Source organism: Paramisgurnus dabryanus, chromosome 15, assembly GCF_030506205.2.
Source record: "Paramisgurnus dabryanus chromosome 15, PD_genome_1.1, whole genome shotgun sequence".
NCBI classification, from domain to species: domain Eukaryota; kingdom Metazoa; phylum Chordata; class Actinopteri; order Cypriniformes; family Cobitidae; genus Paramisgurnus; species Paramisgurnus dabryanus.
In genome coordinates this window covers 30,523,638-30,550,678 of record NC_133351.1, presented here as the reverse complement: position 1 = coordinate 30,550,678, position 27,041 = coordinate 30,523,638, and the positions used below count along the sequence as shown (strand labels likewise).

Below are 27,041 nucleotides of genomic sequence, written 5' to 3'. Positions count from 1 at the left end.
AAATCGCTTATACTAACATACACCTAACAATCACTTTATAGATAATGTCAAAGTGTCACATTTGCTAAAACACTACATCTAAAGAGGATTTTTAACAATGGGATCTGGCAACACTGCAAATTCTGTACTCGCGCCGTCGCAGCTTAAGCCAATCTTCGTCATTTTACACTAAACTATACAGTAAACTGTCCAAACGTAATTATATATGCGGATTTGTTTTGAAAAACTAATTACTCATTCAGAGAACTTCAAATTTTATTTTTTTATATGAAAAAATTATCGAGGTCCGGACCTCGGTGACCTCATAGCTGGCTACAGCCTTGCTCCTGCTACTCCCCCTCACGCTCAAACTTCCTTCAATATTACTGCACCCGAGGTCGAAGTGCTGCTGTGCAAACTAAGTGCTCTTCTGCCATACAATATAGTTGTATAGTTTATCCACTTAAAAAAATCGCCACGTTTTATTTTGTGCCACCATTTGAGTTTGGTGGCTTCTAAATTCATCCTCGTTTGGATCCTAAGGAATGAATGGGGCTAGGCTAAATGCTAACACATTCACGATGCGCTGTACAAAGATTAAGTCCACGCATTGAATAAAGATAGATATGTTTTAATTTGTCTAAGTTGAGGTAAGAACATAGTAAAATTTGAAAAACGGGGGTGTTTTCCTTTAAGTCTGATTGGTTAGCATGGTAGACATTTAATGAAAGCAGGCCTTTCCGAAGAAATGCCTCCAGATACAGGTTAAGCTCAGTGCAGTATGAGTTCAAACTAACCTGGAAAGCACAGCAAGAGTGCCCAGGTTCACACGATGGATGCCGTCCAGTAATACCAGTTTGCCCTCCTGAGCAGCAGTGATCAGGGGGGAAGCCCTCCAGGCTGTATCTCCATTAGGAAGAGTGTACCTCTGCTGGAGGAGGTCCCTAGCTGTCATGTCCTGTTACACACAAACACAAAGGCTACAGCTGTTATTTTGTATATGCCATTGTGTGCCAACATAAAGAGAAAGGGTCTATGGTGAACAGAAGCATGTCTGGACAGAGCAAATCAGCTATCGTGCATCCTAATTCGCCACTATTCGTTCTTAATAGTATTGGAAAAGAATTGTCGTAGTATGTTGAAATGAGTACCCGGCCAGATGGTCTTTTATTTCCAGTTTGTGAGAATCAACTCCAGTATTTTGACAGGAAGATACAACAAAGGATATTGTATAGTTTACATGCATTCTGCGTGATATGTAATTCTGGTCTCTTTAGGGATTTTCATACTGGATCAAAAAAAGTTTATCAAAGTTGTACTAAGACAAGAACAGGCAATGTTCAAAATTTGATCCACTTCAAATGTTGACTAGTGTAGTTAACCCCGGGTTATTTCCAGGCTAAAGGAACATGGGGTTATCTGTTTCACGATTTACACCAGGGGTTAAGAGATATCCATGGTTATTCACAATCTGACATTTCACACTGTGGATTAACCCTAGGTTAACGTTTTCATTTGCATATTTGCGGTGTCAACATTAATGATTGAATAAAATGCAATGTCAAACTGACTGAAGTAAAATAGTGTGCTTGTCTCGCGCTTCCACGTCAGTGACAGAACCGGTCGCAGCGACAGCGTCAATCTCTCTTGGCTGTTTAAGCCTTATGGGAGTCCTGGGATTTCATTTTTTACTCTAGTTCAGGTGTACGTGCTCTTTAGTTTATGATTGGACGTCTGTTGCTTAGCCTCGACTTATAACATTCTAACCCCCGCTTTGTTTCACACTGCATGTGAAGGGTTTCACACCCCCAAAAGCAGGGTTTCAGAACCTAAAAAAAAATGAAAAGGTTATCTTTACAGGTAGGTGTATCTACAGCAGCATTTCTCAGTGTGGGGCGAGCCCCACTGGTGGGGAATAGGAACATTAGAAGTGGGGCGTGACAAACGGGACAATATTTTATCATTTTTGTGCCCATCTCTATTTATGCCATTATTTATTGACCATACACTCAAAATGACACATTTTAATATAAGCCTAACTTAAAACAACATCAGACTGTGCAGAATATGTCATGCGAAACCATAACCTGCAAGAATGAATTAACATCAGAACGTTAATTAAAGCGGAACAAAAACTTTAATGTGGAGAGACGGTATAGGCGATATAAAAGTTAGCAATGTATAAGTAGTGGCACCAGCAGAGAAAACCAAGACAGACAGTGGACCTAATCAACCAAAAAGCCAGCCGAAAAGAAAATATTATGACTTTTGTCAGAGACAAAATCCAAACTGTTCAAAAGTAAATAATAATAACAATAATGCAGTTTATTTTCTCTATTGAAAGTGTTTAATGCTGTTATGTTTTGAAGTATGATGTGATTAAATAAATACATTTCAACAGTTAAACTTAAAGCCTACTTGATTACCATTTAGTTGGGGGGACTGGGGACCGGTGGGAACCCTTACAAGTGGGACTTTGAGAAACACTATACAGAGCGATCAAAAATATCAACAAGAGGAAACACAGGACAAAGCAAAATTATTGCTTGGCAATAAAACCGACTCTTATTCTGGTCTATGACGTAGTGTTTTTTCCACACCACTCCACTAAAAAGCACTCAATGTCATCAGGGATGAGCCATGGCCTGCATAAGATCATAAAAGGGCTTCAGCCGTCTAACAAGATGAAGCGCGCTTCAAAATTCCTCTTTTCCCCACACGTTGTGACCTCTCACTCTCAAAAGGCAAAAATAGCTTAAGCGTGATGCACAAGCAGCTTCCTTTTCCTGCTCTTTCCTAACTGAGCCAACAGAATTCCCTGCATTCCAGCATTAACACACACAGGCATTTTCCTACCTGCAGCGCTAACGTTTCATCTCAACCCTGAGTGGCTTTTCACAGGCTGTATGGTGTGCATCAAAACACAAGAATGTTGTGATCGTGCCCAGATGCTAACGGGACACTCAGCGGGTGTGAAAAGCATCCCGGCTGCTGGAACTTTCCAAATTTTGAGTTGAAAAGTGTTAGCAAACACTGGTTGTTATATTAAATGATGTATAAAACCTTCTCAGGACATCACAATAAGGACATCACATCACATTTTTTTACTTTATTAATGGTGAAGAGAAGAAGACTGTGCAATACAAGGCGTACCTTTAAAACAAAAGACAAAACAATCCAGTTGTAATTTGATTTAACATCTGCTTTAATCAATACTATTTGACATTTAAAATCAATATTTTTCATCTTGGATTGATTTTCTTCTACACTGAGCTTAATAGCAATGCATTCTGGGATTGCTTTATTGCAAAGAAACCACGGGCCGCCGCCACCGCCTTAAAATTTGACCCAAATAAAGTTTATAAGAGACAGCATAATCATTCTCCTTTTAGAAAAGCTTTTATGAGCCTTCATGAGTGTTTGAAAGAGAGATGCAGTGTTCTGACAGAAGAATGGGGCCAAAGCATTTAATGAAACTGGGGGAGATCCAGTACAGCGTACGACTCAAATCCTAAAATAGAACAGAGCCGAGATCACATAGAAGACACGGCTATTTAAGGATTCGAGCTCCGAAATATTTTGTGTGGTCTTGCAAGAATTGCAAATATTAAAAACAACGATTACCGCTGATGGAAAACACAAGGAAATGTGTGACCCCTGTGGTGAGTAACCTCTGGCTCTGCGTGCTGATGTCCAACACAGCGCTAAGCTTTACCCGTCAAACCCAAACACTGTTTTAGAAACCTCATGGTGCACCTGCAGATGCACACAACTGAGCAAACACAAAATCATGCTGACGGAGGTACTTTTAGATATCTAAACAGAAGAAAGGAATAACGAGGAGTTGAGGAAACAAACCGAAAACATGTGTAACAACATATAAAGACTTAGAAAGAGTGATTAATCACAAGCAGTTAGCCAAGATGTTACATTTAATTGATTTTTATATACAAGACTCTTACGGTGCGTTCATACAAGACGCGAATGAAGCAAATACACTTTTGCCCGTAGTTGGAGATTTTGAGATCAACTAGCTTCATTCGTGCATGAAATTCGTGTCATTTGTGCATGAAATTCGGACGCAAATTTGCTCAATTTGCCATATATATATATATATATATATATATATATATATATATATATATATGCTAAAAAATGCTCTTTACTCAATTTGATATATATATATATATATATATATATATATATATATATATATATCAAATTGAGTTAAGAACATTTTTTAGAAACAAGCTCCTGATTGGTTAAAGAAAAACACCACAGTTTTTCAATATTTTACTATGTTCTTACAGTACCTCAACAAGATGAGTTAATACATACCTATTTTTTTTAATGCGTGCACTTTTAATCTTTGTACAGCGCTTCTTTAATGTGTTAGCATTAAGCTGAGCCCTATTCATTCCTATTGCTTCAAACAAAATGTTTATTTTTTGCCACCATAGTTACTCGTGTACCTATCATGTAACAGTCTTTAAATAGGGAAAACATGGTAGTGTTTAGTGCAGTGGTCTCAAACTCCCGGCCCGCGGGCCATTTGCGGCCCGCCCTCTCCCTCTCTGCGGCACCTTTCAACAGTATAACATAATCTGGCCCGCAGAAAGATTTTTATTCACTTTGTTTCATATTCATTTCATTTTTAATTTAAACGTTTAAGGGTTCGTTCACATGTCACGTCTAACAACGCGTGTTAAAACGAGTCAAGGCGTTTCTTACTTTCTAAAGTGCTCGGGAGCGGAAGTTGCGCTCCGTGGCATGGCAGCCATGAGCCGCGCGTGCTCCGTGATTGCGAGCATACGGAATGCGTGATCGGAATTTAATTCCTCATCTGAACCTCGCGTCAAATATATCATTGTCACCAAGCGATCAGTTAATCTGGTCGGGACTTTGTAGTGTTTGTCCAGAGAAGATTTGTTACTTCCGGGTGAATATCAGCAGAGAAGAGCTGTGGTGGGGCTCACATCAACAAGTCCCATTTTCGAATGGAGACACCGCATAATATGAGGCAGAGCCGTAGATGTAATGCAACAGATTTTAAACTACAGATACGAAAAATTGCCATCAAAGTGCCCAGGTTAAAAGAGGAAAGATGAGGGGAAACATACAAAGGATTAAAGTATGTATACTGCTATATATAATGAAGTATAAAATATTATTATGTAGCTTGCTATGCAATTACACCTAGCAGTAATATATTTTTTTTCTGTTTAACTAGCTTATGTAACATTGACTACCCATTCAGAAGTTTTAGGATCACTTTCACTTATTCATATTTTTCCACATATAATAGCAAATTCATTAAAACTTTGGAATACACAAGATGGAACATAATAAAGTCAATACTATGACTGTAAACAATCCAAAATAAATCAAAACACAAACACTTACTGATGGTAATTTTTATAATAGTTTATAAATGTATACAGAAATGTTATTTGTTAGTTTAGTGCAAGGTTTTAATAGGCCTTAGTTATTAAAGAGAAGGTTAAGAAATTATTTTCTTATATAAAATAATGTATATTTAAAAGATATAAACCACTGCTTTTATTATACATTAAATATTGTACTTTTTTTAACCTTAAAATAGCTCTGCAGCCCTCCGATTAAATGTCAATCTCAGAAATGGCCACAAGCCAATTTGAGACCCCTGGTTTAGTGGCTTCTAAATTTATCCTTGTTTGGAGCCATAGGAATGAATGGGGCTAGGCTAAATGCTAACACGTTCACGAGGCACATTACAAAGATTAAAACTGCATGAATTGAAAAAAGATAGGTATGTATTAATTCATATAAGTTGAGGTAAGAACATAGTAAAATATTGAAAAACGGTGGTGTTTTCCTTTAACGCAGGGTGAATATCCGCCAAAGTTCAGATTTTTCAACATGTGCGAATTACGCATTACGCGTGTCAAATGCCCGAAACGCTCAATTCGCAGCACCTCATTCACACAAAACGCTCTGCAAGATGTCTATCGCGTCTTCGTATTGACTTAAATCACTCGCGCTTAACGCTTCATTCACGTCTGGTGTGAATGGACCATTAGAGTACATACAAGACTATTATGCTTGCCAAAAAAAAGACCAATTTGAGAGCAAATCATTCCACATAGGAAGTTGCTTGACTATGGCGTTTGCCCCATATGTTTAGTCCATACCTCTTAAGCCATAAATGCTGTGACTTATCATTTAAGAAACACAGGAAAATGATTCAGTGACGACACAAATAGACTGATGCCACCACAAAAACTTGCAAAGTTTTAACTCTAAGTGAATTTCATGTACATAACCATCATTGATTTTTATAGTATACTGTTTTGAAATTACCTGATAAAGCATAATTGGTTCGATACTGTAGCCCAGCATTTCAGCGAACTCTCTAGCAATCACAGACTTGCCACAACCCTGGATAAAACAAAAAACATTTCATAGTTCAGTTGACCCTATCAAACACATCCATGACGCACACAAGCCATAGACGATCCTGATGGTCTTTCCGCATTACCTTAACAGGCAGTATGAAATGTGAACTACTGTGATTTATAAACTCTCTAGTTGAAAGAGGGCCTGGTCTTAAAGGGTGGCCACAGGAAGCTATCTGTGTACCTTGGCTCCGATCAGACAAACGTCTTTGACAAGGTGGGACTGCATCATCTCAGCCAGCAGGCGGTTATGGGTGGGGGTGCTGATGAACGCGGGACTGCCGTCGGGTGGGCGAATCGGACGTGTTCCTGAAGGAACCTGCGAAGAAAGCACAACCTTTCCTTTAGATGGATGAAATACACTGGTACATGGAAAGATCTGTAATATAACCAGTGATTATTACAAGCTACAAGTTGTTGATCCTTAAACTTATCCATATATCCAAACATTGAAAAGTCTTCAAGGTGTGCTTGGGTTGTTAGTTTGTGGCGACCTTGAGGTTCCCAATCAATTAAGCTGCAATTTTTGTATTTTATTTAAAGCGATACTCCAGCCAAATATTAAAATTACCCCATGATTTACGCATCCTCAAGCCATCCGAGATACATATGTCCATCATCTTTCAGATTTGAAGTTATTTTAGTAAATGTCCTTGCTCTTCCTAGCTTTATAATTATAGAAAACAGGGATCAGGGACCAACTTCTGTTTTTAAAAAGTGCATCCATCCTTCACAGAGGTAATCAACATGGCTCCAAAAGGTTAATAAAGGTCTTCTGCAGGTAATCAATGCATTTTAATAAATAAAAAAAATCATATTTCAAACTTTAAAAACTGTAATTACTAGCTTCCGGATGTACTTTTTTGGGGTTTAAAGTCTAAAGTTGTTCCCTGATCCCTGTTTTCTACCATTATAGGGCTTGGAAAAGCAAGGACATTTACTTAAATAACTTCAAATGTGCTCGTCTGAAAGATGATGGACATATGTATCTCGGATTGCTTGAGAGTGAGTAAACCATGGGGTAATTTTGATATTTGGCTGGAGTAAATTGTACTTTGATTGGCAGAATTTCCTTACCTGAAAGGTGATGTTCTTGTCTTTGATTTTGATGGTGACAGCCGCTTGTCCTGTCTGATCTCCTCTCACAGGCTCCACATTCACCACTGCGGTCGGAGGAGGTTTCTTATTGCCATCAGTCAACTCAAATCTCTGAGAAAGCAGACATACCCCCATTTTTTACTATCATTAAGTACCGTAATTAAAATATCTGAACAAATGACGAGCCCAGATCTTTAAAAGGTATTTTCCATATTTTTATTATTTCATAAAAAAATACAAAAATGTACTCACCCCCATGTCATTAAAGACGTTTGTGTCTTTCTTTGTTCAGTAGAAAAGAAATTAAGTTTTTTGAGGAAAACATTCCAGGATTTTTCTCCATATAGTGGACTTTAGTGGACATCAACTGTTTCAATAAAGCTTCAAAGGACTCTAAACGATCCCAACCGAGGCATAAGGGTCTTATAATCTAGTCTTTTAATTTAGTCTTTTAAATAAATACCTTTTAACCACAACTTCTCATCTTGCACTAGCCTTGTGATGCACCAGCGCGACCCTACGGTATTCTGTAATCATGTCGAAAGGTCATGCGTTACATATGTGAAACTCGTACTTGCAGACCATTTTTAAACAATAACAGACATTGGACAAAGACATACATTGGTATCATTTCACATACAACAATGTCGGAACGCCCCTTTTTCTCCACACTTGAAAAACACTGAAGAGGCAGTTTTGCATACATCATGGGTGACCTCGACATGATTACGTAATACGTAAGGTCACGCTGGTGCATCACAAGGCTAGTGCAAGTTAAAAAGTACTTATTTTTGGCAAAAATGATGATTGTTTTGCTAGATAAGACTTATGCCTTGGATAGGATCGTTTAGAGCCCTTTGAAGCTGCATTGAAACTGTAAACCATTGAGGTCCACTATATGGAGAAAATTCCTGAAATGTTTTCCTCAAAAAAACGTATTTCTTCTCGACTGATCAAAGAAAGACATAAACATCTTGGATGACACGAGAGTGAGTCAATTATCAGAATTATTTTTATGAAATGGAATATTACTTTAAGCAGTAGGCTTTGTGATTGTATTTTGCCGAGTCCCAATTCGTATACTATCCGTCCTAAATAGTATGCAAAACTAGAATTAGAACTAACATTTGTCAATAATCAATTGAAAGAATTCTTGTCCTTCAATAACATCCTGTCTGATGTTCAATCTGGTTTTAGAAAACAACATAGTACAACTACAGCTGCCTTAAAGGTTTTAAACGATTTTATTGAATCTGTAGATAATAAGAAACATTGTCCAGCTTTATTTATCGACCTATCAAAAGCATTCGATACAGTGGATCATACTTTACTGCTACAAAGACTTATGGATATTGGACTATCTAAACGTACCATCGGCTGATTTAATAACTATCTTTCAAACAGAACTCAATGTGTACAGGCAGAAGGATTCATCTCTGGCTCGCTCAATGTTACTAAAGGAGTACCACAGGGGTCAGTCCTTGGACCACTTTTATTTACCATATATATAAACAATATTGCTCAGAATGTTCATAATGTACAGTGTCATTACTATGCAGATGATACAGTTATTTATAGTTCAGCATCCACACCCAATCAGGCTCTTTCGGAGTTACAGTTTGCATTTGATATCGTTCAGCGTAATTTATTTGAATTAAAATTAGTTTTAAATGTTGATAAAACAAAGTTTATGTTGTTTTCTAAATCCAGACAAATCTTAAGGAATAATCTTCGGCCTATTACTACATCTCAAGGTTCAGAAATTGAGTTTGTGTCTCAGTATAGGTATCTGGGGATTTTAATCGATGATGCTCTCTCTTTTGGCCCTCATGTTGAAAAATTGGTGAAAAGATTGAAAGTAAAATTGGGTTTTTATTTTAGAATTAAATCCTGTCTTTCCTTTGAGGCAAAAAAGAGGCTTGTTGAAGCGACTTTTATGTCTGTACTGGATTACGGTGATGTTATATATATGCATGCATCTTTACAGTGTTTACATGCTATTGATACTGTTTATCATGGTGCATTGAGGTTCATAACAAATCTCAAAACCCTCACTCATCACTGCGTGTTGTATGCTCGGGTTGGCTGGTCTGCGTTGTCCGACAGAAGACAAAAACACTGGCATGTTTTCATATATAAATCTATCCTGGGTTTACTTCCGTCTTATCTATGTACATATATTTGTAAAAAGTATGCTTGTAGCTATAGCCTCCGGTCACAAGAAATATTTTTATTGTCCGTTCCAGTGGTACGTACTGAATGTGGGAAAAAGGCATTTAAGTTTGCTGCTCCTTCTGCCTGGAATTGCTTGCAAAGTATTTTAAATCTGAGGTCACTGGTTTCATTAGATAATTTTAAAAAACTTTTAAATGAATTGGAGACAGAAACATCAGGCTGTAGATGTTTTAACTAGTTTTATATTGATAGTGGAATTTTGATGTGTGTGTATATGTGTATGTATTGTTGATGTTTTTTTTGTTCATACTCAAATGTACTTGTATCTGTTAATCTTGGCCAGGACGCTCTTGCAAAAGAGATTTTTAATCTCAATGTGCTTTCTTTCCTGGTAAAATAAAGGTTTAATAAAAAAAAAAAAAAAGAATTAGTACGTCCCAAATCGTAGTATGTTGAAATGAGTATCCCAAAGATACCCGGATGGTCTACTATTTCCGGTTCGATTTCGAAGTGCAGATCAATGCACACTCTAATGGCTAATATTGCCATTAGGTCGTAGTATAAGTAGGCGAATTGGGACTCAGCATTTGTCTTTAATGGTAAGAAGACAAACAGAGCAGTGCTTACACTGAGGACTCCCTCTACCGCAGTGCGTCCCTCTTTTCCCAGCATGATCTCATATGGGTAAAGCCTCTGGACCAGCTGCTGTGCTGACATCATGGGGAACAGGTTCTGCAAGGTACAACTGATCTTTAAAAATAGCTAAACTATAATTGTGAATCCCTTAAAGATTTTGGATCTGAATATGTAATATATACAATACATTTTAATTTGTTTGCCAATTGTTTGACTATTATTAAATTGATGCTGTTCACACAGTGTGATTATGGCGTATACCGGGTGTAGGCAAGTTCGGTCCTACAGAGCCGCAGTCCTGCAGAGTTTAGTTCCAACCCTAATCAAACACACCTGAACAAGCTAATCAATGTCTTTAGGATTTAGACATCAGGTTAGATTATCACTGCTTAGGCTAAAATATGCAGGACTGCGGCTCTCTAGGACCGAACTTGCCTACCCCTGGCTTATACAAATAGGCTATGCTTTAAAGGCACACTTATTTTGTAAGTTACGTATTAAAATCTTAAAATTCACCAGAATTGTGAGGGCCGATGGAAGGTTGTCCAATGGAAAGTCAGGCAGGCTTAAGCTGGCGGACTCTTGCGAGCACAGCGTAGTGGCACAAGACAAGAGCTGGGAAACCCTAAGAATGACAAACAATCTTTAGCATGCAGACTGTAACATCCGGCTGAAACAAATCCATTTTTAAAAACCGTTGTACCTTTCAGATGGCACATTTGGTCCAATGTTATACAGATGCTCAAGCTGATCCTTGAAGGGAAGGTAGTAGATGTCTCTGGCCTGGAAGCGCGAGCGGAGCGGTGGATCCAACGGGTTTCCCTTATATCGAGGGACGGGCAGGCCGAGAGCAATGACTCGAAAGTCCTCACTAACTCGAACGATCTTCCACGCGTTCAGTTCTTCTTTAGTGTGCTCCTATCAAACCAACACAACAAGTATCTCAGCTTTTTGATCCAAATTTGTTCTTTTTAAAGAAACCTACCCGTATTTGAGAGGTGATAAGTAGAAAACAAATGAAGGTAGTATGAAAGGTTTTTTTATTAGAAAGCAGAGGATCTGTTCTTTCATTTGATATATTGTATGTTTATAAAAAAGAACATTTTCTGGAAGGCATTAAACTTTTTTGAAAATCATAAAAAATGCTGGGGCTGGCTGGCAACTTCTTTTTAAAACGCTGGTGGGGAAAGAGTTAAAATATGTCCCCATTTTTAGAGGACAACATATTTTTATAAAAAAATTGTATTTCTGTTCAGCTAAAGAAAGGAAGGCCTACATCTTGAATGGCATGATGTGGAATAAATTATTAGAGAAAATCAAAGTGAAATCATTTAATCAAATCAATCTTTGATGCTTTAAATCTCATCATTAGATTATGAGATTTTAACCTGGTCACATACAGGGTTCCAACACCTTAGTTAACTTCAAATTGAAGGACCTTTCAAAGACTTTCCAGGTCCAATACCATCCAATTCAAGGACTAATTGTGTGGAAACATTTCAAGTGAGAGCAAGGTTACATTGTGTAACCTTTAAAGATACATTGTTACAGTTCCCCTTCAAGGGAACTCGCGCTGCGTTACTGTGGTGACACTTTGGGGACGCATCCAAGGGTAGGTGCATTTGAATGTGTATATCAAATTCAACCAATGGTGAGGCTTAACGACAAAGACAGGGTGACACGGGAGCCAGGAAGTATATCGCTATCTGAAATATTGCCAAAGATGGCGTTACAGGGACGCAGGAAGTATGGCAAGGGAGACGCAGCGTCTTGTTCCCTTCTGAGGGAACAACAGTTACATAAGTAACCCGAGACGTTTTCATGTGTCAAACACAACTATGCAAAAAAGCATTTTGGTATGAATGAACATTCGCATACAGAAGATATAAGCGAACAGTTTAGCACGTGTGCTTAACAAGTCTAGAATTTTTATGATATTATCCTACACTACACAGGGAAAAATATGGATTTTTTTCCAAAAAACCTCTTGCATAAAATAGATTCAAGCACTTTCAATGACCTGTATCTATGCATGTTTATTTTCGAAAACTCCACAGGGCCTTACATTTTTCCCATGGGAACCCTGCATATATGTAATAAAAGTGTCAATAATATGTTTCCGCATCAGAAGAGAGCTTTGACTGACAGTGTACTTCTAAAAATATAAAAAGGGCTGAAGATGTACCTCCAGGAGTTTGTCATAGCGCTGTGCGGACATGAGAAAGCGTCCATCTTCCAGTTGCATCTCTCGATTCTCCAGCAGGTTATTGAGAACCGGGAGAACGTTCCTCTCTGCTTTCTCCAGTCCCTCCAAAACCAAAATCCGTCCTTCGGTCGCAGCTCGGACAGCGCACTGAAATCGAACAGAGCACACAGAGTCACCTTTCAAAAAGTGATCTGAATATTTGGGTTAGAGGACCAGGTCTCAGATTTCATTTAAATTTGATTTGTAGCGATATGCCAAGAAAACTATAAAACAGAAAATGCAGAACATGACACATTAAAGTTGTGTCAAAGGTAAAGCAAGTGATCATCTGTTATGAAGATGCAGCCATGCAAACGTGTGTACAAAAACCAAACAGCATTGACGTGAACAGCAGGAAATTTTGGGTTACTTCGGTGACCACAAAACAAGTCACCATATAATTAGGTTAACATGTAAATTCGTGCCTAAATGTGTGGGAACAGGGCCTATAAATATGTAGCCAGATGGTCCAAATTTAGATTAAGACCTATTTCCATTCTAGATAATTGAATCATATAATTACTTAAAAGTGCCTGAGATGCAGACTAGGGAGACTAGTTAAAACCACACACCAGTGGGTTTATCACACCAGTGTGAGACAGCAAAATGTAAATTACCAGTAAATTCCTCCTGACCTGCTTGACCTCATACTTCACAGCAAAAGAGCCCAGATGCAAAACCATCTAAGTGCATCTAACATGTTTTTTTAAATGCACTGGATAAAATAATATGCTGGATTTACTTAAAAATATAATGCATCATTTTTGCATCCCTTTTTAAGTAAGTTTTACATGAAATTTTAAATAATTGCATAAATTGAAATTCCATATGAAACTTAATTTAAAGGAACAGTATGTAGGATTGTGGCCAAAACTGGTATTGCAATCACAAAACTTGTGGCCAAAAGTGGTACTGTAATCATACAGCTGGTGGCCAATACACAACATGACAACATAAACAACAGTTGAGGGCTGCAACTCCACTTTTTAAATGACAATATCCTGGCGAGACCACTGTTGTGAGTGATATAAGTATTTGAAATGAAAATGATTTCTTAATGTCTAGTGACATATCAGGGCCATTTTATGATTAATTGATATAAATTTCTTACATACTGTTCCTTTAAAGGTGCAGTGTGTAAATTTGTGTGCCATCTATTGGTGAGGTTGCGCACTGCAACCAATGGCTTAGTCCATCGCTCACCCCTCACTTTTGAAACGCATAGAGAAGCTACGTTAGCCGCCATGGGACAAACATGTCATCGTCGGAGACAACTTAGTAAAAACAGTTTGTCCGGTAAGACACAAAATGGCGACTTCCATGTAAGGGGACCCTCAGTATGTAGATAAAATGTCTCACTTTAAGGTAATAAAAACATAACGGTTCATTATAAAAGGTCTTTATACACCCATGATCATATAGTTTTGTATATTATTTAGCATTTTTGTCAAGAGATCCTTCTAAAAACTACACACTGCACCTTTAAAAAATGGATGCAAAAATGATGCACTATATTTTTAAGTAAATCGAACCTTTATTTTTTTCAGTGTGAGCATTTTTTATCAGACTCTGGAACACACCAGTACTTCTGAATGACCTGAGGTCGGGATTAAGCGGATTTGAAGTGAATTTATATTTGATAAAAGTATAATATGTGCCGAGAGCATTCAGAATATTGATAATTCATATTGCACTCAAAAGGCGTCCAAATATTTGTGCAATACAATTACTTAAGAAAGAGATTATTCTCTCCCAAACCTAGAATCAACAAACATCATCATACTCTTCCAATCAAAGCATTTTATTAAGATTGATTTAAAAAATAACTTTTAAAAATCTGAAGCAATTATGTTATAACAACAATCAATGCTGCATGCTCAGAGCTTTGCAATAATGTGAATACTGCCACCCCATAACCATACTCATACACACGTAATTGGACAAAATGGACAATGGGTTAGAAAAAACGAATAGCTTATCATTCTCTTTAAAGCATTTCCATTCAAGGAAGCTAGTCAGATGGGAATGATTTTGCGTGACATACAAAGCTAGTTATATGGGTCTGAAAATGAGCGCAGGGCCCAAGAGAGCAGTGAGATGTTCTAGTTCACACCCAGCCCCCACATGCATCCCACCTTTTAACCAATCCACCCATGCTTGCTGTCTATCCATCATTCCAGACAGAAAATACAAGCATGCATGAAGCAACAGTATATGTTGCATAAGGCTAGACCAAAAGCTAATGAATAAACCATCTCATTTTAACACAATTAACTATCAGTATGCTTTACAATCAGATAGACTGAGCTAATAACTCTGATTCAAAAAGGTTAAGACCCCGTGTACCATTTAAATAGGTCTGAAGAGCCGTAGAGGTTTCCATGGTAACATGAAACTTAAGGTCTGAGTGAACTATTCATCAGATATATCAGCAGAATAGAGGTAAAAAAAAAGAAAAGCTGAAAATTTGAATATACCGTAACTGATCGTCTGGACTTCAGATGAAAGAAAAGCATTCGCAAAATGCTACAAGAATGAATCCCCATTTAGGATGAAGCTACTAAAAGATGATCTTCTGTATGAATTGAAAAATCACTTATTAATTGACTACTTATCAAAGTAATAAATAAATGTACTTGAAATGTTGAGTTTAAATTATTACAAGAACAATTAAACTGGCACAAAAATGCTTATTGGTCATTAAACTTCCTACTTATTTCACGGCGCTCTGAAATGCATGATTCTGATTGGCCAGTTGCGAGTCTCACGACATTCCAAAGTTTGTTTTTTAAGATAACAACCGCTCAAAACTAATAACACACGGTAACCTGGATGCTGCAAATCATTTTGACAGGTACAGTTTAATATTACACAAAATTAAATATAAATATGTCTTTTAATAACATATATGACATTATATGAAGAGTTTGGTTCCAAAAATGCAATAAATGCCATTTTTGAAAAAAATGAGTTACTGCCAAAATCAGTATTATATCAGGTCAGTATTTAAAAGTAAATTCTTAATTTTACGCGAAAACCAAAATCTGCCGTGTTATTCTGTCATCTTTTCTCCCTTTATTTCCAAAACACATTAAACGCCCCTCCTCCTTTTCTACAGAAAGCAATAAATCCGCAGCGCACTAGAGTTTTCGTCATCTACTTTGTACTTCGTGATCAACAAACAAACAAAAACGAAATAATACTTTAATAGCATTGATAAACCTGTGGTTTTCTGTGACGGGAAAGAAACGTAAGCCATCAACATCTAATAATTTACGCGAGAGGCACTCGGGAGACGATCGCTTATTCTCCCGACAGCATCTAGTTTCTCTCGTGCTAACACATTGACCCCAGGGGATCTTATGGAAAACTTTCCATAATTTTACTCAAAGTCAGCGAGAATCACAGCTGATCGCTGTGAAAAATGTTAAACGACGACGTCAAGTATAACCGCAGCAATGACAGTGTTCCTAATATGACAAAGTAAGTGTTTTGATTAATGCCATTAATGTTTATTTTTTACATCATTGTGTACAACTGTTCAACTTAATGAATATAAAATGGCAAAAATGAATGCACATCTATACATTGATTGAATAGATTTATAGAATTTTGAAAAAAAACTTAATTTGTTTTTATAATAAATCTTTGAAAATCATGTTTTGGATTTGAATTTTTGATGTTTTTATAACCTAAAGATGCTATGTGAAAGTTTGTAACAGAAAATAGTGGTTTTCTTCTTGTCACTTGGTATAGAAAACACGTTTTTACAGAAATTTGTAAAAAAAAATTATTGCGTTTTGGAACCAAACTCTTCATATTTACTAATGATTAAACCAAATAGTGTGTTTGTGATATTTAAATGTCTTGGCTTATCTCATGGAAGGTCTGTATTAAAAATGAGCAAATAAAATATTTCAAATCAATATTTAATGTTTAAAGAACAACAATATTTAATATTTAAAGAACAACCCAGTAACTTAGTTTTGGTAAACCATTCTCTGCAAGCACGTGAAAAATTAGGTCATTGAATTTTGGCTCTTCATATGATGTCATAAGGAGATCTTATTATAATAATCCCTCTCCTTAATATGCACTATCCAACCACGGCACAGCCATTTATCTATATGGTATTTTGAGCTAAAACTTCACATGTGTACTCTAGTGACAACAAAGGTTTATTTTACATCTTAAAAAAGTCTTGTGACATGGCCGCTTTAAAAAAATAGCAAGGGCACTAATGATGGAGAAAAAAAACTTTACTTGCCTGGTCTACATAAAAAGCAGTTCCTGAGCGAATTTCTCTGCGCTGTTTGAGATCAGTCTCAGTAGTGTCTCTTGACAGAGCAACATATTCAACTTCTCGCTTAGTTAATTCCTATCAAACAAGACACAAATTGGAAACCAGTGAAAAAAAGAATAATATAGTTATTGTAAAATTGTCTGCAGTATTCTAAAGTAGTCCAGCAAGTGTTTGTGGTATAATTTTATGTAATGTATGAGTGGTACTGCTTTACTTACCAGGTACTGCATGGCAATTGAACGGCGGAGAGGACCAGGAGGCCCTATAAGAAATACATCTTGCCCAAGCAGGTCTTTCTGCATTATCCAGCGAAGGTGCTGGGTGATTGTTTGTGGCAAAGCCTCCAATACTGCAAAATAAAATCTTTTATCACGAAATGTTGACAAAGTCTTCTAACATGCATCAAGGACACTTAAGGGGCTTTCGCACCGCTTAGTTGGGGTACTAATTTACCAGAACGTGTACTGGGTGATTTCTCAAGAACTAAATATTCCCAAGTAGTACCATTTATGTTGTTGCATTCGCACAGCCAGTCGAGACTCTGAAGTGACGTACGCACTACATGGTCATGTAAAGGGTCACAACATAAAGACAATTCACGCAGTACTGGATAAGTGGCTAAAATGTGTGCAAAGAGGACTTGACGCAAAATAAATTGTTAAAGAGTAAATTTTGAATTGTTTGTGAATCTGTGGACGTTTCTCAATCCGAAAGCTGCAGCCTCCGTAGGTCGCATTTCTATGCTGCATACATCATCAAGACGTATCAATTTATCAATTATAAAGTTGACTACTATTCTTTAATTAATTGTAAATTGTTGTAATATGCTTATGACTTGTGAATGTAATTCTCAGTTACCAGGCTTGGTAACGTATGCAACCTGCAAATGCGACCTCTGCAGTCTGCAGCCTTCAGATTGTGAAACGGCCATTATGTGCACTAATTTTATACACAGATTTTAATGGATATACATTCCATGTAAATAATGGAGGATATCAATGTTTTGTCTATAACGTCAATACACTAAGTAATGTTTTGTATGACATGCGTTTGGCCAATAAACATACACAAATGTTTTGTTCATTTCATTAACTTTGGAAATTAAATGTTTAACAAAGTATTTTAATGCCTTTAAAATGTAACTTATTGTTTTGTGGTGAATGCCAGCTGCTTTAATATTGTGTAATCTAAAGTAGTGACATTCATAACCAACAATTAAATTAATTAAAATAACTTATGCATATCAATAATAAATATTAATGAGGTCAATTTATTCCTATAGCACTTTTCAGAAAGATTTAATTTACATAAAATGCATTTTAAAACAAATATTACATACTATGATTTACTGGCACCAGTTCTGGATTTCTGGGGGTTTTGAGTTGATATACAATCTCTCCAATCTTCACTGTGTCACCTGTAAAGAAAAAGTCAAATTAAATAGCAAAACTAAATTAAAAAAAAAACGTAAAGAATCAAATTGTCACTTCACATTTGCAAAACTCCTTCAGTAATAAACAAAAAAGATTTTAATATTTAAAAAATGAGTAACATATAACAAATATATTGATATATACACACAGCGGTGAGCTATTACATTGTGACCACCTGCCTAATATCCTGTAGGGCCTCCCTTAGCCTTAAAAACAGCAGCTATGTGGCGAAGCATTGATTTGACAATGTGGCACAGGTTTCCTGGGGTATCTGGTACCATAATGTCAATAGCAGGTCATTCAGTTCCTGCATATTGTGGGTGATGTAGCACAAACTTGTTTTTCCAAGTCGAAGCACTGTTCAATTTGCTTCATTTCAGGTGAATTTGGAGGCCAAGGGAATAACATAAATTTACCATCATGCTCTTCGAACCATTTCTTGATGATTCTGGCAGTGTGGCATGCCGCATTACCCTGTTGGTACAGTAATGGCCATCACTGGCAGGGAACACAGTTGCCATGAATGAGCACATTTGGTCCACAACGATGTTTAAATCTGTCAGGGATGGTGCAAATGTGATAACAAGGCTTAACCTGTCCCAAGAAAACATCACCCAGCCTGTGTCCGTCCAACAATTTGTCCAGGTGCCATAGCCTGGATGAACCGTTGACTGAAGTTCCAAAGCTGTGCCATCACAATTTATCCTCCATTCAAGACCACGAATGGTCCAGCTCCGATTCATGATTTTACATTTCCTTTGGTGTGTAGGTGTATTTAAAGTATATATAAAAAGTATATTAAGTATATATAAAAGTTACTGCTCTATGAATGAACTTCACCTGTGCCATCTTTTGTTTTGCAGGTGCGCTCATTGCTCTAGGACAGGGGTCATAATGTGTGTCATCATATGGGTAAAATGTAGTGTATGCGTTTATTTTTAATGATTCAAGAAAATCTGGATCTTTCAATATGAAAAACAATATTTAGAATTCAAACTTGCATAACAATGTTATGCTTGCACCTGACTAAAATGCTTATCTTATCATTAAACACTTATTACGCATATGATATAAAGCCAGACTTGAGTTAAAGTCAATACCTGAGGAAGTGTTCAGGAGTTTGACCTCATGAGCGCTGCAGTTCCAACCTTCTTTTGACATCAGGGGTCCTAATATATGACGAATTCTTCTCGCAGCTACAGCCGCTGTTGTGCCTTTCACTAAGATACGCCGATACATCCTGAGTGTGTGAAAAGTGCCACTCGAAAACAAATAAAAGGATATATTTATTATATATCCAGTGTTATTTCACCATGCTCATTTGACAAGTCTTCATGCCAGTACACTGTACAGCTCTAGACGGAGACAATTAAGCGATGGACGAAATTGTCCGTCCAATAAGTCTTCCGTGTGGAAAACTCTGCCGTACTGTAAGATCCGACCATGAACTAATGATACATGGTAAAACGTACAAAACATTAGAGGCGTTATACTCTAGGAATAACTAGACATTTAACGTCACAATAACACAGAAAAGATAACATGCTACATTAATAACAAAAATAACCCTGCATAGAAAATCATTTTACATGTTCTTTTCGATTTTGTCTCAAAGATTGTGTTTTATGTTCACGAATGGCTAAACTTGAACACTTATAAGCATGTGTAGATTGTTAGATTTATTTGTAAAACCAATAAATAAATAAGGGGGATGAATTAAACAGGGAACAGCTAAGAAGCACCTGTTAACAAGCTCGGCTGATATACAATTTAGTATAGATTAGCCATTGCATGTGTGCCAATGCCACACTGTGAAATAAATGTATTAATAATAATAATAATAATAATAATAATAATAATAATAAATTTTATTCAAAACCTTCTAAACACATTATTTAAAGTCTGATGTTGTGTACTAGTTATAATATTTTTTATGGTTTTATAATGTATTAGCACATGCTGAGTTTAATGTTTAACTAAAACTTTATGATTTGATTTAATATCTGCCAATTTCTGTAAGAAAGGCCCCTAAAGAGAGTGATGTTCCATGCAGGATCCTGCATAATAGATTATAGAGAAATTATAAATATAAGTTACAGTGACCTGACCGTAAAATAAATAGCCGTATTATGAACATAATAAATAGTGGGTTAATGTGTAAAAAGCAGGTTCGATGACGTCATGGACACTGGTTCAATTCCTTATACGGGTTTGACATTTGTCACGTGGAAAGAAGGAGGTTCAGCTTTAGGAAGACCCTAGTAGTGTAGGGAGGAGGAGTGGAGAAAGACCGAACCCATGCCCGAATAAGCGATTAAAAGTAGCCCTTCATTGTGTTTGTGCACGAGAGATCCTGAGCAAAGGGACTATATTGGAGGATACAGTATGGAAGATGACTGTCAATATACTCGTAGCCCTGCCTGGGAAGAACTGGTTAGTAATTTCATTTTTTCCCTGTTCGGAATAAACATAAGAGATTATTTCATAATCACAGATGCGCGTAAATCGTCGCAGATAGATTTTAGTTGGCGACAAGCAAGTCTTTATCGTGTGAGATCGCGATAAGATAAGTGATAAGATCGTTACACTGATACGCGATGGATCTTGTTTTATGTTATGCATTTTGTACTCGAACACGAGTTTGCATTCCCACACACAGACACAGGGAAGTTAGTGAACGGAATTGATTTAGTGAATGCATTTGTCCTTCTTTCTTGACCGTTACATAGAGATGACAATGATTTGCAGTTCAGGTTATTAGGGAATATAACAATGTGGAATTATTGCTATTTTTTTAATGTTTTATTTTGTTGTTTATTTTACAATGATTTTTGGGAATTCGGTGCTGAATATGAGTGTGATGAAAGTAAAATGTTTAAGCGTCTAAACGTAAATAATATAATAAGTGATGGATAATTTACAATCAAACCACATTTAACCAAAACATTATCTACATAGTAGATCGGTAATTATTTATTTTTATAAATATGAAAAACATGGTATGCCGTTTAATGCATTTTAATATTTTGCAAGCAAGGCAGTCAGTTTCCTCATAAACTGTATGTTTTAATCCCATTTAGCTCTATTCAGCATTTAATAACGTTAGCCTAGACTGGAAACGCGGCAACAACTTCCATTAATGCCGTTCAGAAAACAGTTCCCTTGTATTTAATTTCAAGCAGGTGGTTTTGTAGTTGGCTAAAGGCTATGTTAGAGGACGAAGAAACATCTGTTGCTACATCCTCGCCATAGTTTTTGAGCTGCTGTCCGCCGCTAGGGTTTGCTACCGATATTTCCTTCATCTGCCTTCATGTACCTCTCAGGAAAACCAGCAGCCGTGTTTAGAAAGAAAATGCACGTTACCCGTTTAGGAAAGTTTTACACCAGCTCGTTTGCAATATCTGAATAAATGAATGTCTGTAAGGCAGAAAACGCAAAAACATGACGGCCAAGAAAGCCGCTTTCCAGCCGCTGTCCAGTTCCCGCATCCCGGCGGAGAGGAAGGGAGCGGCGGAGCGCGTTTGTAACCCCGATTGCCGTGACTGCTTTTCCCCGCAGGAGCCGGAGAGACTGGTGGCCACAGTGTCGGGGATTCACCATCCCGTCGTGGGTGCTGTCGGGGGCTCGGGGCCGGTGGTGGTGGACGAGTCATCCGACAGCGAGGGAGAACAAGAAGGGCCGCAGAAACTCATTAGGAAAGTGTCGACCTCCGGGCAAATACGAAGCAAGGTAAGACACGTTGAAACATATCAGATGCTGATGTTTGTTGTTGTATTTGCTGCTCACGTGTATGCCAGATATAGTACTACTGTATTCTTGCACATATGGAAAGGATCTATAAGATCTGTCAGAGTAAACATTGAACTTTTCCAGCCTCAAACATCTGGAAAAATTGCCAGGTAAAGGGAATTACAAAAGGGAATGGTGCATTGCTTGTGTCGTAATACATTTTCATTGTGAAAATGCAGTAAATGAAGCTTAGTCAAAAGTTCACATTATTTTGTGATCAGGTCTTCAACCTGTTGATATAATCATGGCCACTTGTTGAAAAAGTTGATGCATTATCAGTGTTCCTTGGTCATTTTAATAGCAAAAGAATGTAAAGTATTTAGTCCTTGATATATTATCAAATGCCCATGCTTGTTTAAAATGTTAGACATGTTGGTCACACTTACAATAACACACCTAACACAGTCAGTTTGCTTGTGCACCCCTCTTTTGGCCTTTCGTTTGTTTTGTCTTTTAAATGTTCTTGTCACGGGCAGTGTAAAAATATTGCTCACAGTTTTTACATTTTTAAAGTAAGGTCATGGGTTCACATATAAAAACCTAAGTAACACATATTAACATACATTAAAGTCCTTGTAAACCCATTACATGCTAACATGCTGTTTGATAGGTAAATTAATGAATAGTAATGAATGGATTATGCTCTCTACACAGCAACACTGCAGCTGTCTTTCCCCACTTTAACCATGACATCATAAAAAGTTGCTCTTTTCTGACCAGAACAGATCCACTTAATTATTGAGAGTTGTTTTCCACCCTGCTATATTATTTAAGAAGGCTATATTTAGAAACTGCTTGGTTCTGATCTTTTGTTATGCTAATGAGCCGTCAGTGTAAACCACACCACATGTGTAAATAAAACCTCATTTAGCATGTAACATAATTTCTTTCTTTAGTCAATAAGTAAAGCTTAATGAATGCTATCCCATGTCCATGTCACTAATTTTGTTTTGACAGGCAAATAGCAGAATAGATAGAAATAATGAAACACATTGACTTGTTTGAGATATTTGCAGTCAGATATGTTCACAGATTCAAGGCTGCATTACTGATGTGTTGCCATTTAATATAATATTTGGCAATTTTGATGTTTGGGGGATTGGTTATTGGCAGAAATTTGTTTTTATAGCATACTGAGTTTCTAGGTAGCAATATTTTTATGTTTGTTCGTTTTTTTAAATGTTTTTAAGGAAATGTTATTTTGCAATTGTGCAATGAAAGAAAATGTAGAAGTATGCTTATGCCACATTTTGTCTACACATTTTTTTAACCTCATGGGGTCCTGGTATGATTTTAAAACAGTAAACAGACAGAGTGTCCTTATGTTGTCTGCTTTTTGAATACACTCGCCAGTCCAACTGATTAATAAAAGTGTATCATTAGAATTAGCAGAGAAACATAATTTTGACCCTGCCTGTGAAACCCAAGTTAAAGTAATTTTTTTGTAAATTACCGTTTTCTACATAAAATCATCCTACAGAATGTAAAGAACATTCTGTGAAAATATAACCTTGATATCTTTTATATAGACTAAGATTGAAAGCATAATGAAATTAATAAGGGTTGTTAAAAAATAAATTGTATATGTGTATTTATATATACATAACATATACACACACACACACACACACACACACACACACACACACACACACACACATATATTATGCAAACACAAACTTTTATTTTGTATTTTTTTATCTTTTGACAGACCAAGTGTTTACACGAATCGATGAAAACTCAATAGTATTATGCGTGCCAGGCCAGTATTTGGCGATGTTACTTTGTAAGGAACACTACAAGCCTGCGTACACACATTCTAATAAATACAATAACAATCAAGATGATAAAAGAATCACACAGTTTTGTTTAGGTGGACGATGAGGTATATTTATTACTACAAGTGATGCTGGACTGTGAATCTGCAAAATTTTGTAAGCCTTGTGGAGAAGCGTTCATAAACTGATCTTGAGCAATACAAACACAGTCCTGTAGGCTTCCTCCACTGTAATTTTGTTTAGAAACATGCTTGCTTATACAGTCACCTAAAATATTATTAGGAACACCATACTAATACTGTGTTTGACCCCCTTTCGCCTTCAGTTGTAGCCTCTTTTTTATTTGTAGTGGAGATGAGTGGTACCCAGTGGGGTCTTCTGCTGTTGTAGCCCATTTGCCTCAAGGTTTTGCGTGTTGTGGATTCACAAATGCTTTGCTGCATACCTCGGTTGTAACAAGTGGTTATTTCAGTCAAAGTTGCTCTTCTATCAGCTTGAATCAGTCGGCCCATTCTCACCTGACCTCTAGCATCAACAAGGCATTTTCTCCCACAGGACTGCCGCATACAGGATGTTTTTCCCTTTTCACACCAATCTTTGTAAACCCTAGAAATGGTTGTGCGTGAAAATCCTAGTAACTGAGCAGATTGTGAAATACTCAGACCGGGCCGTCTGGCACCAACAACCATGCCATGCTCAAAATTGCTTAAATCACCTTTCTTTCCCATTCTGATATTCAGTTTGGAGTTCAGGAGATTGTATTAACCACACTGTTAAATATTTCCCTGTTAAATAACAGGAAATTACTGGCAGCAGGGTTACCATTATTTTCCTGTTATTTTAACAGTTAATTCATGTTAATGTTTTTTTACAGTGCACTCCCCGTAATGTTTTTTAACAGTTAATTCATGTTAATGTTTTTTTACACTTGCACTCCCCGTAATGTTTTTTAACAGGAATTTACTGTGAATAACAAAAAATACAGGAAACAACTGGCAGCAGTGTTACCATTATTTTCCTGTTAAATCACAATTTATTTTGTTTCCATTAAATATTGTTATTTTTATCATAGTAACGTGTACCACTGAGTGTTATAGACATTTTTCTAGCTTGATTTAATACAAGAATAGGCATAATCCATCAGATAACACTTAAGTAAAAGAAAACTAATAGTCCGTGTTGAAATTAACTTTTTTATTGTAATACAAACACTGTACTTACAAATGTAGGCACACATGAATCAGACAAATCACAGAAATATATTGTATATCATGTTCATTGCTGACATAGGGGTCGCTGGATGGAAAATAACAACTGCGTCTGTCTTAAACTAGCAAAGACACTTGCGTTTGGCTTTGCATTGTGTCAGTGCAAGATAAAAATGTTACACATAGGCTCAGATTAATCACAATCAAATCTAATTTTCTCATGTTCATGGCTTAAAAAGTAGCAAATACATTTTACACCCAAATACATTGTTCATTATAAAAATTTCTGACCCTCAAAATAGTGTTACCTAAACCACTAAAATTCAACATGTATGAATACATTAAAACTGATACTTAACTCATCATCAATAAAGAACAATAAACAAAATAAACAAATAAAAAACAGTGTCACTGCTTAGACCACTAACCATTTTCTCAAAGCACACAATGAAGATCCTTTGCGAAGTCTTGGGTCTGTATATGAGAGAGAGAGAGAGAGAGAGAGAGAGAGAGAGAGAGAGAGAGAGAGAGAGAGAGAGAGAGAGATGAGTTACATAATTTTACATTTTTAATCCAAAATGTATGGCTTGACCTAACAAAAGCTAATGTATACATCTTACTCACCATTTTCAAATGAAATCCCACTAAAAGTCCATGAGCTTGCTCAAGAGGCTGGCGACATGTGAATTGACAGTTCTTCTTTTTTCCCCCTTTGCAGCATTTGTCCCTTTTTTGGTCTCTGAAAAATTATACACTTGTTAAAAATTGAGTAATTCACACAGACTAACAGCACATCAAAGACAACAATTGTACATGAACTATCCTCAACATGCACTTACTGATTTTCAAAATCAAAGTTAATTGCTAAATCTCATCACCAGACCTGTTAAAACCATGCTTGAGCCACAGCTAGGCCAGAAAAAATTTAAGTGTTAGCAGACAATATCTTACCTCTGGATGAATTCAAGTGTGAAAACAGGAAAAAAAGACGCCAGCCCCGTCACAAAGGTGGACTGGATCCCTTCGCAAATTTGGCCCTCAAGGCTGAGCATCCAGCGCTGGAAGCGTCTTCTCGTTTCTCCTAAAACAGAATTTTTTTAACTATGAAATTTCTGTTTTAGCTTTAATTTTGAATACAGTTTAGTTTGATACCATTGAATTCACTACATACAACACTAAAGACAACTGTCATATCTACCACCAACTTACCAAGAAGTATCAGACGAGGAGTTGCAGGTATAGAGAGTGAACTCTCAAGGTCAGCTGCAGTGGCATATCCCTACATAGAACAAATTAAACACAATATTAATGACATAAGACCACCACTGAGTGAGTGAGTGAGTGAGACAGACAGACAGAAAGACAGATGAGAAAATAGATAGATAAATAGATAGATAGATAGATAGATAGATAGATAGATAGATAGATAGATAGATAGATAGATAGATAGATAGATAGATAGATAGATAGATAGATAGATAGATAGATAGATAGATAGATAGATAGATAGATAGATAGATAGAATGAGAGAGAGAATGAGAGATGGAGAAACAGGATTAAGCAAGTAAGAAACCATTCAAATTTCCACCTGGTTCTGAGATATGGGATATCTTGAACAGCAGTGTTATCAGGGATGGTACCCTGCATCTGTAATAAAAATAAATAAATAAATAAATAAACAAATGTAAACATTGATCTACAACTCAATGATAATTAAAACAGCAAAAAAATAAAAATAAAAATAGGATGCACTATGCCAATGCAATAAAAAAGTGAATAGCTGTTAACATAGCTAGATACTGCACTAGCCCGATCAGTAGCCTACTGTTTTTGCTGGATTTACCTGATATCATAAAACATATATATAAAATAGTCACAACAGCATGTATGGTAGCCCAAACAGCTATAATTCATCAAAGACAAGCAACTGTCATGAATTTATTAAATAGAGTTTTAGACCAAC

General features: G+C 36.7%; 2 protein-coding genes and 1 long non-coding RNA gene across 9 annotated transcripts in view; 1 reads left to right on the top strand and 2 right to left on the bottom strand.

Annotated features, from left to right (window-relative positions):
- vwa8 (von Willebrand factor A domain containing 8) overlaps window positions 1–19,677 on the bottom strand; it is a 144,909-nt gene extending 125,232 nt beyond the window's left edge. The window contains exons 1-12 of the mRNA XM_065293037.2: window positions 19,404–19,677; window positions 18,210–18,287; window positions 17,089–17,219; window positions 16,835–16,945; window positions 12,508–12,675; window positions 11,026–11,240; window positions 10,839–10,947; window positions 10,314–10,418; window positions 7,491–7,622; window positions 6,598–6,732; window positions 6,319–6,396; window positions 777–937 (exon numbers count right to left, since the gene is read on the bottom strand). Of these exons, the coding sequence (XP_065149109.1) occupies window positions 777–937; window positions 6,319–6,396; window positions 6,598–6,732; window positions 7,491–7,622; window positions 10,314–10,418; window positions 10,839–10,947; window positions 11,026–11,240; window positions 12,508–12,675; window positions 16,835–16,945; window positions 17,089–17,219; window positions 18,210–18,287; window positions 19,404–19,542 (1,562 nt within the window). The 5' untranslated portion in view covers window positions 19,543–19,677. The remainder of the gene's footprint in view (window positions 1–776; window positions 938–6,318; window positions 6,397–6,597; window positions 6,733–7,490; window positions 7,623–10,313; window positions 10,419–10,838; window positions 10,948–11,025; window positions 11,241–12,507; window positions 12,676–16,834; window positions 16,946–17,088; window positions 17,220–18,209; window positions 18,288–19,403) is intronic.
- A 916-nt stretch (window positions 19,678–20,593) lies between these two features.
- Window positions 20,594–27,041, top strand: part of dgkh (diacylglycerol kinase, eta) — a 151,383-nt gene continuing 144,935 nt past the window's right edge. For 3 of the 7 annotated variants that reach the window (XM_065293036.2, XM_065293030.2, XM_065293028.2), the window contains exon 1: window positions 21,443–22,032. In XM_065293036.2, the coding sequence (XP_065149108.1) occupies window positions 21,745–22,032 (288 nt within the window). In that variant the 5' untranslated portion in view covers window positions 21,443–21,744. Of the gene's footprint in view, window positions 20,737–21,436; window positions 22,033–27,041 lie in introns of those variants that run through there. The other 4 variants (XM_065293029.2, XM_065293031.2, XM_065293027.2 and 1 more) reach the window with 4 other exon arrangements.
- Window positions 26,059–26,734, bottom strand: LOC135782851 (uncharacterized). Its single transcript, XR_010545517.1, has 3 exons — window positions 26,667–26,734; window positions 26,288–26,357; window positions 26,059–26,159 (listed from the first exon to the last, which is right to left on the bottom strand). It is a non-coding gene; the product is annotated as an uncharacterized lncRNA (long non-coding RNA).